The sequence below is a fragment of the Chaetodon auriga genome, chromosome 11 (assembly GCF_051107435.1).
Source record: "Chaetodon auriga isolate fChaAug3 chromosome 11, fChaAug3.hap1, whole genome shotgun sequence".
NCBI classification, from domain to species: domain Eukaryota; kingdom Metazoa; phylum Chordata; class Actinopteri; order Chaetodontiformes; family Chaetodontidae; genus Chaetodon; species Chaetodon auriga.
The window spans coordinates 6675599-6690848 of record NC_135084.1 but is presented as its reverse complement, the minus strand read 5'-3'; the positions used below and the strand labels follow the sequence as shown (position 1 = coordinate 6690848).

At 44.6% G+C, this 15250-nt stretch overlaps 1 protein-coding gene across 2 annotated transcripts in view; it reads right to left on the bottom strand.

Moving 5' to 3' along the window:
- inpp5a (inositol polyphosphate-5-phosphatase A) overlaps positions 1 to 15250 on the bottom strand; it is a 127083-nt gene that overhangs the window by 49571 nt on the left and 62262 nt on the right. For both annotated transcript variants that reach the window (XM_076742611.1, XM_076742610.1), the window contains exons 5-6: positions 7233 to 7296; positions 5600 to 5703 (exon numbers count right to left, since the gene is read on the bottom strand). In XM_076742611.1, the coding sequence (XP_076598726.1) occupies positions 5600 to 5703; positions 7233 to 7296 (168 nt within the window). The remainder of the gene's footprint in view (positions 1 to 5599; positions 5704 to 7232; positions 7297 to 15250) is intronic.

Here is a 15250-nt window from a genome sequence, read left to right as displayed (position 1 = left end):
TCTTTTTCCGTCTGTCTCTCTCTGATACTCCTAATGGGGAGTTAACTGCAGTGATGAATAAACTAATTATGGGCCAGGTCACATAATTACAAATTGACTAATTTTATTTAAAAAACTCAGATGCAAATTAAAAGGCTAAGAGGTATTTGATTGCGTCTCACATCCTTCAATCTGCATTAGTACAAGATTAACTGTATCAAATTGAATTACATTAGCATACTTGAATTAATCCATACTGCCTCGGCAGGATGTATGGGCCCAATTATAACTCGCTGTCCCAATATTGTGACTTTGAATGGGGCAAATGGAATTAGATGTCACACTGCAGCATAGCAGACGGACCTCACACTTCACAAATTAAAACGATATGTTTTAAACAAACTGAGTGAGCATACACTGAAAAGATACACAAAACCAAGGAGGATTTAAGTTCAGTGCTCACACTGAGGCGTTCATGTACACAAAATTCAAATGCATTGATTATGCTGCATAGAAAATCCATCAGTGTGCCATACTCCACGTGTTTGTTGATGTAAAGTTGAGGAAAGAGAGTGAGGAGGATGATGAGGGACAAGATGAAGAGTGAGTGTTGGGGGGGGGGGTAGTTCCTCAGTGCCCATACAAGCTCTGACTGCAGCCAGAGACATTTAATCTCGATTTAATTTAAAGAGCCATTAACTACAATCGCAGCATTAAAATCCATCACTTCCTTGACACCCGGCCCCAGATTGCCCCATTTCCTCCACGTATGACTGATTGACCCCCTGCTTCATCGCTTGCTTATAAACACGCTCACAGCACACGGACGGCCATCCCAGTCGAGTGGAACAAGCATCTGCATCCCAGAAAGTTAAAAAAAAAAAAAAAAATACACTCTGCTATTTCACCCACTTTAAGTGCTTTTATTTTGTAGCAGTTTAGATGATTATCTCACACAATGAATCAAAGTGCAGAAGAAGAAAAGTGTCTCTTTCTATTGGCTGACATGATGACATCATGATTTGGTTGCTGCAGCTGATATTGGAGCAGAAATGATGACACAGATGCTGTCCAGCCCCATTTAATCTCCTGCTGAAACATCATCATCATCGCCTCTCCTTCCCCTGACTACACACATGGACGCACACGCACGCACACACGAACGAATTTAGCCAATATACTCTTTGATATGTTATGTCACAGCTATTTTGAATAGAAGACACGCTTGGATTAAATGGATAGGTGACATGTAATCATATCGTATATCAGGTCTGGTGGCTATAAAGAGTCAGAAGGAGGGGAGGAGGGTGGGAGTCAAAGGGCAGCGGTAAAAGGTCACAAGGCTCGAGGTGACCTTGGCTGACCTTCCACAGGTCAGCGATGGCGTCTCCGCCCATGACAGTGATGAACGGCGGCTACACAGCGGGTCACATCCAGGGGTGTCAGGCAATACACATACAGGCTGACCACTACACACACACACACACACACACACACAGAATGAGAGACAGACACAGGAAATGAGGGGGAAAAAGACAAGATGGGGTGATGGAGGGACGTAGAACCATCAGATTCACTGGAAACTGGAGACCACTGCATAAAACTCCCCAGTTGTGACCAATGGAAAATTACGCTCCTATAAAATGTCAGATGTAACACACACACACACACACACACACACACACACACACACACACACACACACAAAGATACAACACTTCTCCCAGGCCTTCTCCAAAACACCCTCCCGCCACCGTTTCCCAGTCCATCCCGTTTGATTCTCTGACCTTTCTTATATTTCAGCTCAAAGTCCGACCCCCATAAATAATATTAAGGCGGCGTGATGTTTGGGGGGGGGGAGGGGGTGATAGAAGACTGCAGGGCAGGGAGGGAGGTGAGGAGGGGGTTACACAAAGGCCCTGTGACAGAAATGCACTGTGAGTAATAAGTAATACACACAAACGCTGATTGATTTGAGCCCTGGTAGACAGTCACATTTATCTTTATTCCATCATCCAGGGGGGCCCATCACATAAGAGAGGGGCCTCACACTGGGTTTATATGACTGGACAGCACATGGACGTACGTACATACGTGTGTGTGTGTGTGTGTGTGTGTGTGTGTGCGTAAGAGTGTGCTCGGATAAAGATGCACCCCATGTACAGACAGCAGTGTCCGTCATTGTCACCACTCGGATGCTGCAGGAAGCACAGTGCAGGAATGCCAATGGCTTCAAGGATTCACACGGTAAATTCAAGAAGACGAAAGCAAAGCGGTGGATTTAAACAGCCAATCAGCTGCCTGAATTGGATCTTTGCAGCAGAGCTCAGCTGTAAAATCAAGATAATTTTTCTGAAACTTCGGCATGCAAAAAAAAATGAGCGTAGAAAGCCTTCGTTCAGCTTTCATTTCAACATTATCCCCTCGTTTATGAGCTCCCCGCTGTCTCATGGATCACGCCTGTCACGGAGAACAGCATCTGTGTCACAGGTGTCTTGTCTGGTGATAAATGCAGGGAGCATTTTACAAGCAATGCCAGTTTAAATGACTTCATCTCCTTAACGTACGCATCCCGTCTATGAATCACGTGTGGTGTTTAAATCAGAGGAGAAAAACAGGAGGCAAGTTAACTTTCATCGGGGGCAGAACTTGAAGGTAATCACAGCCCCGTATCAGAGCGTACTACAGAGGGCACTAAAAGGGGATGAAAAGTCAATGCTTTTATGGACACGCTCATGGTGCCAAACAACAAATACAAACTCTTATGGATGTTGATCTACAGCCTGTCCGCTATTTCCTTCCCTTCTCTCTCTTTTTTTTTTCCTATGGCTGTGTAAAACAATCAATAGCAAGGGCACATTAAGGTCTGGGTCGTATACTTTATTTATATAAGGCAATGACAAATCCTTATGATGCAATGGTTTTTGGAGGCATGTATTACTGCGCCAAACAAATAAATATATTAATGCCCACTGGGGAGGTGGAGAGATTGACGGAACAACGGGAAACGACAAGCCGCCAAATCCATCACGGCGACCTTTCAAAAGAAATGCGCCCACAATTTTGTCCACTTCCTTCTTATTCAGCATTTCAATTAATGTCCCGGCCTCTCTCTCCTTCACTTACGGCTATAACTCAAGGTGGGATTACGGAAAGAACCGATGTTTTGCATATGGAGGGGTTGTCACTTAAATCAGAATCAAACTGGCGTAGGGGCAGAGAGGGCCACAAGCAGGAAGTGCGAATGTTAAGTGATTTTGCCCAATATTTTATTTTATGACGCTGCGCTTTGCCGCTTTGAAGAGCTGAAATAGAGAGCTATCGTGAGCGGGAGCGAGGTTAAATGAAAATGGATCTTATCAAAGCGTTAATTAATATTATTCAGGAAAAAAAGACTTTTCATTTCTGACTGCTCTCTTCCCGCACTGCGTGGACATTAAGTAATGTGCAGCTGAGCTGAAACAATTAGGAGATTAATTGATGACAAACAATGAACTATTTTAATGATGAAGAACTTTTCAAGTCATCGGCTTCTTAACTTAAGTGTTTTCTCTTTGGGCTGTGGTCAAAAGGAGTGACTTGAACGCCTTCGGTGCTGGGAAACTGTGGTGGACACTGACATCATTAAAGGAATGGATGGTTTCAGCCTCACTCTGCACGTAGAACCTTGAGAAGATTTACAAATATGAACACACACACTTGATGCGCCTAAAGCACCGCCGCACCGCTCACGTGCAGCGAAATGGACTGAGTGACATTTGGTTCCTCTTCTATACACGCAAACCAACACGCACACACCAGGCCCTCCCAGCATGATGTCATCAACGGCTCGCTCAGTGACACTTTATTAATGGCGGGCCGTAAAGGTAAGACACAGGCAGAGAAACACACACATCCGTCTCCACCTGAGCTGTCTGCTGTCACTCTCTAACCTTCCTCAGAGGATTCTGACAAACTGGATGAAGTTCACATACAAATGATTTTTTTTTTTATAATGATTAGTTGCGCATGTAAACAAGACACCTGCCCTCTGTGTCTTTTGTTGGAGCGTCTTTGCACATTTGTTACAAGAATTAATCCACACATGTAAGTCTGCATGATCCAAAACTGAGAGCTGGGACTCAAGCAACTGGTTTGGGACTCTGTGTGACGTCCTGTCCGGTCCAAGATCCCCGTGTAATAGGATTCCTCAAAGCTGCAGATGGATGGCAAATCTAGGCGGTTTCATCTACTAAAAGAGGGCATAAATCACCAGCGGAGGAAGCGGGGACGAGGCAGGGGTTATCACCAGTCTGCCTCCCTCATGAGAGCTTTGCATTAAAGCATTAGTGAAATTAATTCATCTTTCATAAGAGGTTTGAGCAGTATCTGTGATCTATGATAACAACCAATTTCTCACTACGGAGGGGCTGGAGGAGGGGGAGGAGGAGAAAAAAAAATACTCGGCGACCCTGATAGACTACACAAATCTGCTCTTTTTAAATGGGCTAACATTATCTGGAGTGCTGCTCTCTGGAGCATCATCCCAGATTCATATCCCAGCCGGGAAAGAGGCATAAATCAAGGGGCAAAACTTTTCTCATCTTGCCCCCCCCACCCCCCCCACCCCCCGACCAGCACCTCCTTTCTCCCTACATCACGCCCCTCATCCCTCTCACGCTGTGCCACGCCAGGTTTGTTTTGTGGTTTTCTGTGCTTGTCCTGTTAAACACAGAACAATGCTTTTTGCTGTAATCATTTTAAATAGCTTTGCGCCTCAATCAGTGTAATTGGTTTTAGATCATCTCTGGAATGGGAAAGTGGGAAACCTGAGACGTGAAGCTGTTTGGGTGTGTGTGCGAATGGATGTGTTTGTGTGCATGTCTACGGAGGCTCGGGGTGGGCAGGGTGGGGGAGTCCTGCAGTGTGTGAAAGAGACGGAAATTGGGGGGAAGTGTGTGAAGGGGCCGTATCCATCTGTTTTGCATATATTTGCGGAGGCGGCCGTCGGAGCATGGTTGACAGATGAGTGGGGAGTGCGGGGATGACACACGGGCGGTCGTGCTCTTTATTACTATATCAGCACAGCTATGCTCAGCGCTCAGCTCCCCTCTCATGGCACAGCACACCGAGAGCAGAAAAGCGAACACAGCGGAGTGAGCAGAGAATTGCTCGGCGGGACACGGCAGACACAACGAGGACTTTCTCCTTTTCGTGATTTGAATTTTTTTTTTTTTTTTTCCCACTGATTTGTCTTGAAATCAACAATCCCTGGAGCAGAAAAAAAGACCTCAGAAGAAACAGTAAAGAAAACACAGAAAATGAAATGGCCTTTGAAGAAGTAATCAAAAGTGGGGAAAAGGAAATCTCTTTTTTTGTGTAAATTATTATCTGAAGACTCAGTGGTTAAGCTTTTATTTATCTTATTAGAGGGAAATCTGTCAAAATTCATTCGTTCTTCTCATTATCTACAACATTAGGGCAAAGGATACAGTATTTATCCACGTTCAGTTCAGCAGCTTTATTAAAGCTGCATGCTGTATATGATGTAAAAGAGCTGTGTGTTCATTCGTCGTGACACGTCTCCGCCTCTCATTAGGTGACACCTCCACCATCAGTTTCAGTTTGTGACATTACCCACCTCAGGAAAGTAGTCCTGTGGAAACTTCTCCTTCTCCAGCGAGGGTGTGCTTTCTAGTGTGTCTGAGTAGGTTTCCTTCCCGACCACCTTCTTGAATTTCTTGGCTGAGGTGGCGATGGAGGGGAAGGCAGACAGACATGGAAGGGAAAGGGGGGGGTGGGGGGTAGAGAAGCAGAGCAAGGGAAAGAGAGACAGACAGTTTATTGTTACAAACAGGGCAGGTTAATTTGCGGAGACCCCATGTGTGAGTCTGAATCCCCTAATATAATTAGAGCTCACTGAGAGTCAGAGCAACTCTGGCTTCCTCAGACAACTGCACCACCTGCTGGTCGGAGCGAGGAACATCTGCATTCAGCCAGAGGGGTGAGTGCGAGAGGTCACGACGTGGCTGAAATGAAAATGCCAGCCTGTCCTTATCTGAATCAGGAGTCTAAGGACAGAGGGTGTTATGGTCTGCGTTAGTCTGCTGGGGCACGCTGCTGATTTGTGATTTTGGGCTACATAAATAAACTTGACACCTCGACAGCACCAATGTGACCACAAAGTCCACATTTAAGCTCACGCACAGGCGTTGAGGGAGAAGTGGAGTCAATTCAAGGTGTAACAGCAAAATCACATGACAATGTCAACGATGTCATTGCAACAATGAACAAATCTGATCAGTTTTATTCTTCAGTTAGTTGAGTATAACAGTCAGCTGATAAAAAAGACACTTTATCATATATAGTTTTTACACATTTTATGCCTATTGAGGAAATAATAGCACATAGTGTACAGTATGGCTACTTGTTTGTTTTTCTTCCAGTGTTGTTCAGTGTTGTTTTATACTGTGAACCCTGCTTGAATATTGTGCTGAGCTGGAAGGTGTCTACTGACTGGTGCCACTTTGCTTTCAATCTGCGCATCAGATTTTCTCTAAAAACCACCAGAAGAGCAGACGTCTCTCTTAATGAGCACCCAGTGGGCCTTTATCAGGGAATTGGGACACTTGAATAGAACAGAGCCAGTGTTAATGTTGTTAGCAACGTCTGTGCTTTTTCTACTGTGACAAGTCAAAAAGTCTGCTGTGCAAAAGGCCTTCGACAGAAAGACCAACAGAGCCGCACGGTATGTATAGTAGTTTATGTCATTCTGACCTGAAATCAAATCTTTAAATAGGTGTGTGTACATGAGGAGTGGTCCTCTCCCCTCGCGACCCCTCCCCTGCCTTCGCCCTGTCCTTCACTGGGGTAACTGGTGCTAATGCTGACTTGGGTCTAATAGGAAGCGAGGCGCCTCCACATCTATATCCCTTCTTTAATTAGCGTGGCCGCCGGACCCTGAGGCCCTCTGACACCGCAGGCTGATGAGACCGCCGTAACTGTCCAATAACCCGCCACACACCATTACTGTAGGCCTGAAATCTTATGAATTAAATCCTAATATTAATAAACATTACCATTCCGTCCCCCTCCCTTTACATTATCCTCAAAGCCAATCTTAGCCTGCTAGTTTTGATGGAAGCGGGAATAGCCTGCAAATGGTTGTGTGCGATATGCAGGGGTGGGATGAGGGGGCACGATGTGAGGCTTCCATTTCAAGACAGTGGTGATGATGTACATATGTGGAAGTGTGTGCTGGAGGCGGCGCTCACCTTTGAAATCAAACTGGTGGATGTTTTTCAAAGACTCGTGGATAAAGTAGAAACTTCCGAGAGCCTGCAAGAGGAAAAGCGTTGGTGAGATTGGACAACAGAGCAGACTCATTTCTTCAGATTCATCACTTCAAAGATGAAGATTCTCTGCATGACAGAGGAGGTAAAACTCATACATCCCCCCATTTTTCCAAAAGGCTGCTCATAACCTTTTCACAATGTTGAGTGTGCAAAGGAGTGACCTAACGTGAGAATGCTTGACTAATAAACTGGGCTTAAAGCAGAGCCTCACTCTTTAACACACTCCAGAGCACACTTCCCATAGCTCGGCTCAATGGGAAGCCACAAACACTACACACCATCCGCTACACAACAACAGGTGCAACGTGCTCTCAGTACAGTACACTCGGCGCAGTCTCTGGACACCCCATTCTCGGGCTCAGAGTCTTCTAATGTGGCGAGTCAACAATTTGAGCTTTCAAAGGACACATTCAGATGGACTTTTGAATGAGCAAAGATCAACTTCAATAGGCTTAAAATCTTAATTTTCCCTGTGAACAATCAGGAAACTTTCCCAGTCGGGGAACAAGCCAATCAAAGTCTGTGGGAAGAAGTGAGAGTCGTGCAGAGGGGGATTTGACGCGGTTCACAGTCCACTACACTGCTTTCTGTTGCCCTCTTTACATTTAGGGCAAATGGAGGCAAAGCTCAAGCTCAATCCTCTGTGTCTTTGAGATAGCAGACCTTTGGGTCGGGATAATTCTCCTTTCTGGCCTCAAAGAGAGAGGCAGACGGCGGTTGGTGAGCAACTTTTACTACAAAGAGCAGAGTGACCAAATTAAACATAAGTGAGTGCAGAGAAAAAAACAGAGAAAGACAATGAAAGATGGACGGAACACTGAGAGGCTGCGAGATGACTGATGATGGTCAGTAGGACTCTCATGCTCAGGTACAGGGAAAGAAAGAGGAGCGATGAAGTGAGGCTGGAGGGGTGTGATCAAAAGAAGGAGGAGACATCTGCAGAAGAAAAGGCTCCGGGCACGAAGACGGATTCAGTCTGGAGGGTTTTTCTGCCGTTTCCTATTGAGGCTGGGTGCAGACGCCTCTCTCCGGCACGCTGGGAGAGAGTTTGGGCCCGGCCTCTGCATTATTTATGAGCGCCGGCACATCTTGAGATTAAACATTTGCTGATTTGTCAAAAGCACAAACATGAGGTCCTGCCCATCTCCTTGACATATAAGTTCAGCCGACGGAAAACACTGTCGCACATTTAATTGATGAGAACAGCGGCTGGTGACCCGAACCCCCCGCCGCGCTCCCCTCCCTCCCTCATTCCCTCTCCTGCTCTGACGGAGGGCAGAGAGGAAGAGAAGAGGGAGGTGGGGGTGGCTGTATGAGAGGGGACGGCGGTGGGCGAAGGCAGGACTCAAGGTCACAGCTCCCCATTGCAAGAGGACGGCTTCCAGGAAGGCCCCCTGCACTTATTTGTGCTCACTCGTCTTTATGTTCTCTTTCACCTCAAAGTGCCAACAACAGACGCGGAGACAGAGATGGATAGGAAAACAGGCCGAGGGAGGGAAAACCGTGCTATTTGTCAAAACGGTGCCACTATGCTAACTGCTGCTGCTTGTGTGAATATTTCAGCGGGTAGTCAAGCGAAAATGACAATTTTGAAATATGACACAGTGGAAATTATGGAGAAAAAGGGGACATATTTCACTCGATTAGAAATTAAACTGCTGGAGCACAATTTCTCTGGAAAGTCAACGCACTACTGCTGAAACAAAAAGTCAATTAACCAATTTGTTGATGGAAAGACAATTCAAGTTTCTTGATAAATAGTTTATCGAGAAAAAATGTTAAAGATTCACTGGTTCCAGCTGCCGGAGGAGGAGATTTTCTGCAATCCTCTGTCAGTTAAACATTGTCAATTTTGGGTTTTAACCTGATGAACTCACAAAAAAGCAACATTAAGATTTCACCTTGGCTTTTTGAAACAGTGATGGGCATTTTTCCCTACTTTTGGACTTTTGTCAAACTCTAGCAATCAATTAACTGGCAAAGTATAGATTAATCAAGTGTCTGCGAAGAGCTAACTAAAGCAATAAACGACTAAACCCTTCACTTTAATTCCGAACAGCCGCTGCCTCCTTCAGTACAAGCTGATCCCTCTACAGGCCCTCGATGCCCAGGAGTACAAAAAAAAAAAAAAAAAAAATTAATACGACATCAAACAAATCGGCATTGAGTCAATTTTCAAATAAATGATAAACAACTATGCTTAAGTGGCTATCCGTGTAATCGCAGAAATCTACTTAACCCTCAACCCTAATAAATATTTATTTGACATCAGGGTTCAGAACCCAGCAGCTGCTCTGCTCTCTCTCCTCTCCTCTCCTCTGCCTGCCTCCTGCACTCTTCATGAAGAAGCTATTATATTAGCAGGGCGCAATTAATCCATTTGTCTCCTTACATGACAGCCTCAAAATATTCATTAGGGCCGGACTGCGCTGACAGGCCATGCTTATCTTTTACCAGTAGCTTTACAATGGCCTGTGTCAAACGTATGTTTGTCACGTCCCTCTTTATTGATTAGCTGCCAGATTCACTTGAAATAATTAAAAGTATATTTTACATATTTATAAACCCCACTGCCACCGCGGCTACTTAATTTTCCATTAGTAAAATGCACTCTATTAAGTGCAGCGTGAGGGCCGCGGGGGAGGTAAGGGGAAATGAGTAATCACCATAATTGTAGACAGAAAGACAATAAGCACGCCATAAAAGCTGGGGTTTTATGACTCGTTCTGGCAATGCTATCTCTTATCACGACTTGCGTTGGCTACGGCGCTCGCAGATAAGGGCGCCGTGACACAACGGCGGCTGAACTCGCAGGCCGTGTGTGGCTGTGCGTATTTGTGTGTAGCTGACATTTCCAAAACCCCAGCAGACACGGGCTGAACAAGTCCCAATAGACTGGCTGGTGGAAAATAGAGACTTGAGAGCTGCAGTACATAGCCTGCATACTTTGCTCCGCTGAATGCTTTATCGATACCGAGGGCTGCAAAAATTAGTTCTGGCCGACGAAGAGAAGCAGGAATTCTGTGACCTCTGAATAGATTTTCTGCGTTTAATGTGAAAAATGAGCCATAAAGCAAACATAAAAGTAATAATTTTTCTTCAAGGTCTCACCTCCAATCTGTGCTAAAGGAGAGTGGCCAGTCCCGGGAGAGCTGACACATACACACTCCAGTGTCATCACAGTGTCACTGTACAACTTCCGAGGGTAATGTTCTGCTGTCCCCCAGACGCTGGCAGAGTGCAGGCGTGAGGCTTTGTGGAGCGTAGGGATGTGTGTCCAGTGAGGGTTTCAGCGGGGAAATAGATGATACACTCATGAAGCACTTTAACGACAGAAGCTTACTCAGAAGATGTTAACTGTGGCTGAACGGGATTGTTTTCATCAAGGTCTTCTTCTTTTAAACTGTGTTCAGGTTGTACGCCTGCAGTTACTGATGATAACAATAATAATAACTTTATTTCTAGAGCATCGTTCAAAACTACTGCTACAAGGTGCTCCACAACCAAAGACAACTAAAAGAAGGCAGTGAACACACACAGCCACTGAGGTAAAAAAATAAATCAAACAGTTAAAAGCGAAGATAAAATAATGGATACAAGTAACATAAAATAGCAGTTAAATGAATTAACAGACCCAATAATTAAGGGAGAGCCAAACAGTAAAAGTAAGCGATTTAAAAGGAGGCAGTGGAGTTTGTGGTCTAGATCCTCAGGTAAGAGGGTAAAAAGTTAGTGCCTCCGCTGCACAGCTGGGGATGATTAGTAATTCTCTGTTAAAAAAGAAAAAAAAGAAAAGAAAGAAAAGCAAGAAGGAGGACACGACCCGCGTCTCATTCTGTCCACTTACTGGGAGCATCTCTGGTACTGGCAGTGCTTTGTGAACCTTTAAGGAAAATTATGGCTCCTTACAACTTGTGCTTTGTTTTCATAGTTTTGGACATCGTTCATTTCAAAGTTTGAGCCTGGAACTCGTTGGCACGGTGACAAACTCCAACGGGGAAAGTACACAAGCAGTGAGCCGATCACACAGGTTGCAAACACGCCAACAGCTAAACCACTTTTGTACAGGAACACTGTGATTTCATTAGTCAATCAACAGAAAAACAGCAATAATTCTGGAAATCAATTTATTGTTTTCAAAGTTTTTTTTTTTTTTCCACCAAAAATCCCCCAAATTCTTCCTCCCACATTTAATTATTTGCTGGTTTTATTCGTCGTCTATGATACTAAATTGAACATCTTGAGACAGGCTCTGGGATAAATGGTGGGCTTCTTCTTTTTTTTTTTTTTTTTTTTTTACAATTTTTGCCATTTTATAGACCAAATGCTTTCTCTAAAAAAATAATCAGGAGTTTACTTAATAAGAAAAATAGTTAGCTGCAGCCATAAAACCATGGTAGAAGAAGAAGAAGAAGTGTAAAATCATCATCTGGGCTTCTTTGAAAAAAATGTTTAAAGATCTCAGAAATGAACTTGGTGAACATACCGTTATTATCATTGACAGGTAGGGAGGCCAAAACTATCGACACAAGACAAAAACAGAATTCCGCTTTAGTGATGCAGCACTTGCTCTGTGATCAGGGTCGTCTCAGTGTTCAGGCTTGCTGCAGCCCCCTCACAGAAACACCTCCTCTGGGTTTTCTGTGGCATTTTGCCCTCCAGACAGCAGAGACAAAATGGGCTGTTTTCCAGTTTATATCTCATTGCTCAGAAATCCCTGGAGTCCCCTCATCTGTCAAATCGCCAGTGATGCCACACTTCCGCATAAACCCGTACATAGAAACATAACTACAAGAAAAAAACTCACAAATGTACACATACACACACACACACACACACACACACACACACACACACACACACACACAGTCTTATCAGAAAGGTCAATCAGATATGCTGTCACGAAGAAACGGTGTTGCGATACATCAGAAACACATGCTGTGTCAAAACAGCTTAGAGGAGCAGGCAGAGACATAAAGGCTGACTAATAGGTGCATAATATCCTCATTAGTCTCTAAGAACCAGCATTCATACAAGACTAAATCCTAAACATCCTCCAAATCAAAGCATGAAGGGAGAATCCTTCAGCAGACAACAGAGCAGCGACTGAATGTAAGAATCCACATGTCTATTTCAAGATCAGCCCTCTATGTCCCAGCGGGGGACCCATTGATATGCAGGGTCTGGGGCTAAAAGAGCACCTTCACAGGAGCCTCTCTGCACAAATCTCCAATACTGCACAAACAGCCTGTTTGTCATCCCCGGCAAGGAAAACACGCCGGCACAAAAGTGAGCAGCATCAATAGAGATGGCTTGCTTTTTCAGCCCAGAGATACAGATGGAGAAGCCTTAGTATTTTCTACCCCTCCTGAGCCCACCGCCCACCCCGGGCTGCCATATGTGTTTGCCAAGGCCCTCTCCCAGTGCCATTGATTGAGTATTCAGAGTATTGAGCCACAGTGTCTATTATTCATCGGCTGCCTGGAAGGCCTGACTGGATACACAGACAAAACTCTCATTAAAACTTCCTCTGTCACTTCCTGTGATTTGAAAGCGGCCTGAGTGTTGGAGCCATCCGTCACGTCCTGAAGGAGCCCTTGTCTCTGGGGTGTGTGTTTGTGTGTGTGCGTGCTGGGGGCCACAGGTACGGGACAGAGAGATTAGACTGTATAAAAATATCCTGAGAGGAAACATTTTAACATAAATTTACTCGTTTATTTCACAGTAAGTAAGATTTAAGGCAAGCTTACTCTCCTTAATGCTCTTCCGCAGTCCCCATGAGGGACCTCATGAGCAAACCTTAGGAGAAAATTGGTTTACATGGCAAAGCAGGACTAGTATTGATCCCTTACAATTAAAACAGGAACAGTAGATCCAGACCACCTGAACCTCATTTTGACTGGTACTGTGGCTACAGTGGATAATACTGACCTGTAGCATCAAAATATGGTCAGATGAGGCTCTTATATGTTGCTTTCATCTGTAAAATATGCTTACAAAATCAACAAGACTAAGAGTCTACAGAAGCCCTGCAAGGCAGTAGGTCAAGGGATCACCAAATGTTGAACCGTGAAAGTCTGGATCAAAATGCATTGCGCTAGTGGCACTACAGGAAAAGTCATCAGAATCACTATGTGGTTTATACCTAACTTGGTGCCAAACCATCTTATAGATGTAGATATTTCACCAAAGACATGAGGATTCGTCCTCTGGAGAACATGAATATCTGTACAGAACCCAACCAGTAACTCTTAAGATACCTCAGCCTGCACCAAAGCGATGGACCGACCGACCAACGATCCGACACAGCCAACCCTCGATCCACAACCAGAGACCACCGCATTTGCTACATTTCCCAAACGCAACCTCCATCCATTCATCTATTGATTGTCTGTTCCGAGTAAACCCCCACGGCCGTACGGATCAGTTATGATACCTGTATTTCAGCTCCGTAGACTCCTTTTGGCAGAGTGCTTCCGGGCGTCCACTTCATTATTCTAAAATCTCCCAGAATGCAGAGCGACATGCGCTCATGATTGATCTCAAAACCACTGATTTTATTTTCCTTTGAGGAAAATATTACGGATGGGTCTAAACAAGGCATAATTGGCCAAACCTACGGCAGCGCCTGACCTGCCAACAATCCAGACCCACTCCCAAGGTTGGCTGCCTCCCTGGGAAATATTGTGCATTAATTTCATTTAGTCTCCCCTCCGACATTCAATGGTAGAAGTTAATTAAATTGCTTGTCCATTGTGTTCATCCACTTACAAAGTTAATGATATTGTGCCGGGAAATTAAAGAGCGTTTTATAAAGCGCAAGGGATGGGAGCTGGCAGGCACTACATTGCCCAGTTGAACCCTGTCAGTCGGCGGGCTTCTGGACCCCCTAATTAGCGGTGAAATGGATGCTTCCATCTGCCAATTTCCTGCCACGCTCATCAGTCGTGCAGTCACTCCTCTAACCTGCCCGGCAGAGGGGTCTAAAGCAATAAAACCATCACAGGAATGACATTCAACTAAAAAAAAAAAAAAAGAAAAAAGAAAAGTGAATACACGTACACATGATATGACTCAGACTTTAAAGGAGCTACTTTCTAATGCTTGGGCTGGTTTTTTCACTCCAGACCGCATCGTTGGCTTCTTCAGCATAATCCAGATGGAAGAGTTTGATAACTTTGTTAAAAATGTTCGATGCACACAGTAATAGCACCTCGTTTCGTTTTTCAGAGAGGGTGGTTTGAATAAATGAATAAAGAAGAAAGAAATGTGGTGGTGCACACTCTGATGTAATACATGCGGTGAGGTGCGTAAGACCAGTCCTAATTAAAGCATAACTATCTCAATTCAATTCAATGCATCATTTCTGCACAGTCCCCAGTTTCCAGTGAGGTAGCTGCTCACGGCAAAGAATGATTAATGCTTTTATATATTCCAGCTGCGTATTTACTAATACTGTGTTGCTACTTCAGCAGCTTTTAACGAGGACATAAAAAACAGAGGATCAGAGTAAATGGGATTACACCTGTGGGGCCTGTGCTGCTGTTGACCTCTTAAGGAGGCTGGTCAAAACGTCCTTAGCGTGGCAGAGCGGTCTGTAAATTCAGAGTGAAGACCAATTAAATGAAGCCACGGCGAGAGTGTTTTGCTTGCAGCTTGACCGAGGTACAGCTTGCTTATGAGACGCAAGCTCAAAAGCAGCTAAAGCCAGAGGTGATGCAGGTTGGCCAGATTAGGATGTTCAACCTTAAAGGCGCACACCACCAACTGTATATGAAGTTCAGTTTTCTTGTCACAAGAAGTAACATCTATCTATCTATATGTTTAACCCACAAAACCAAAAACACCTGTTTGGGACATTGCACAGGTAAACAGGTTCATTGGTAACAGGTGATAGTGTCACGATTGGGTATGAAAGGGACATTTTACACAACGTC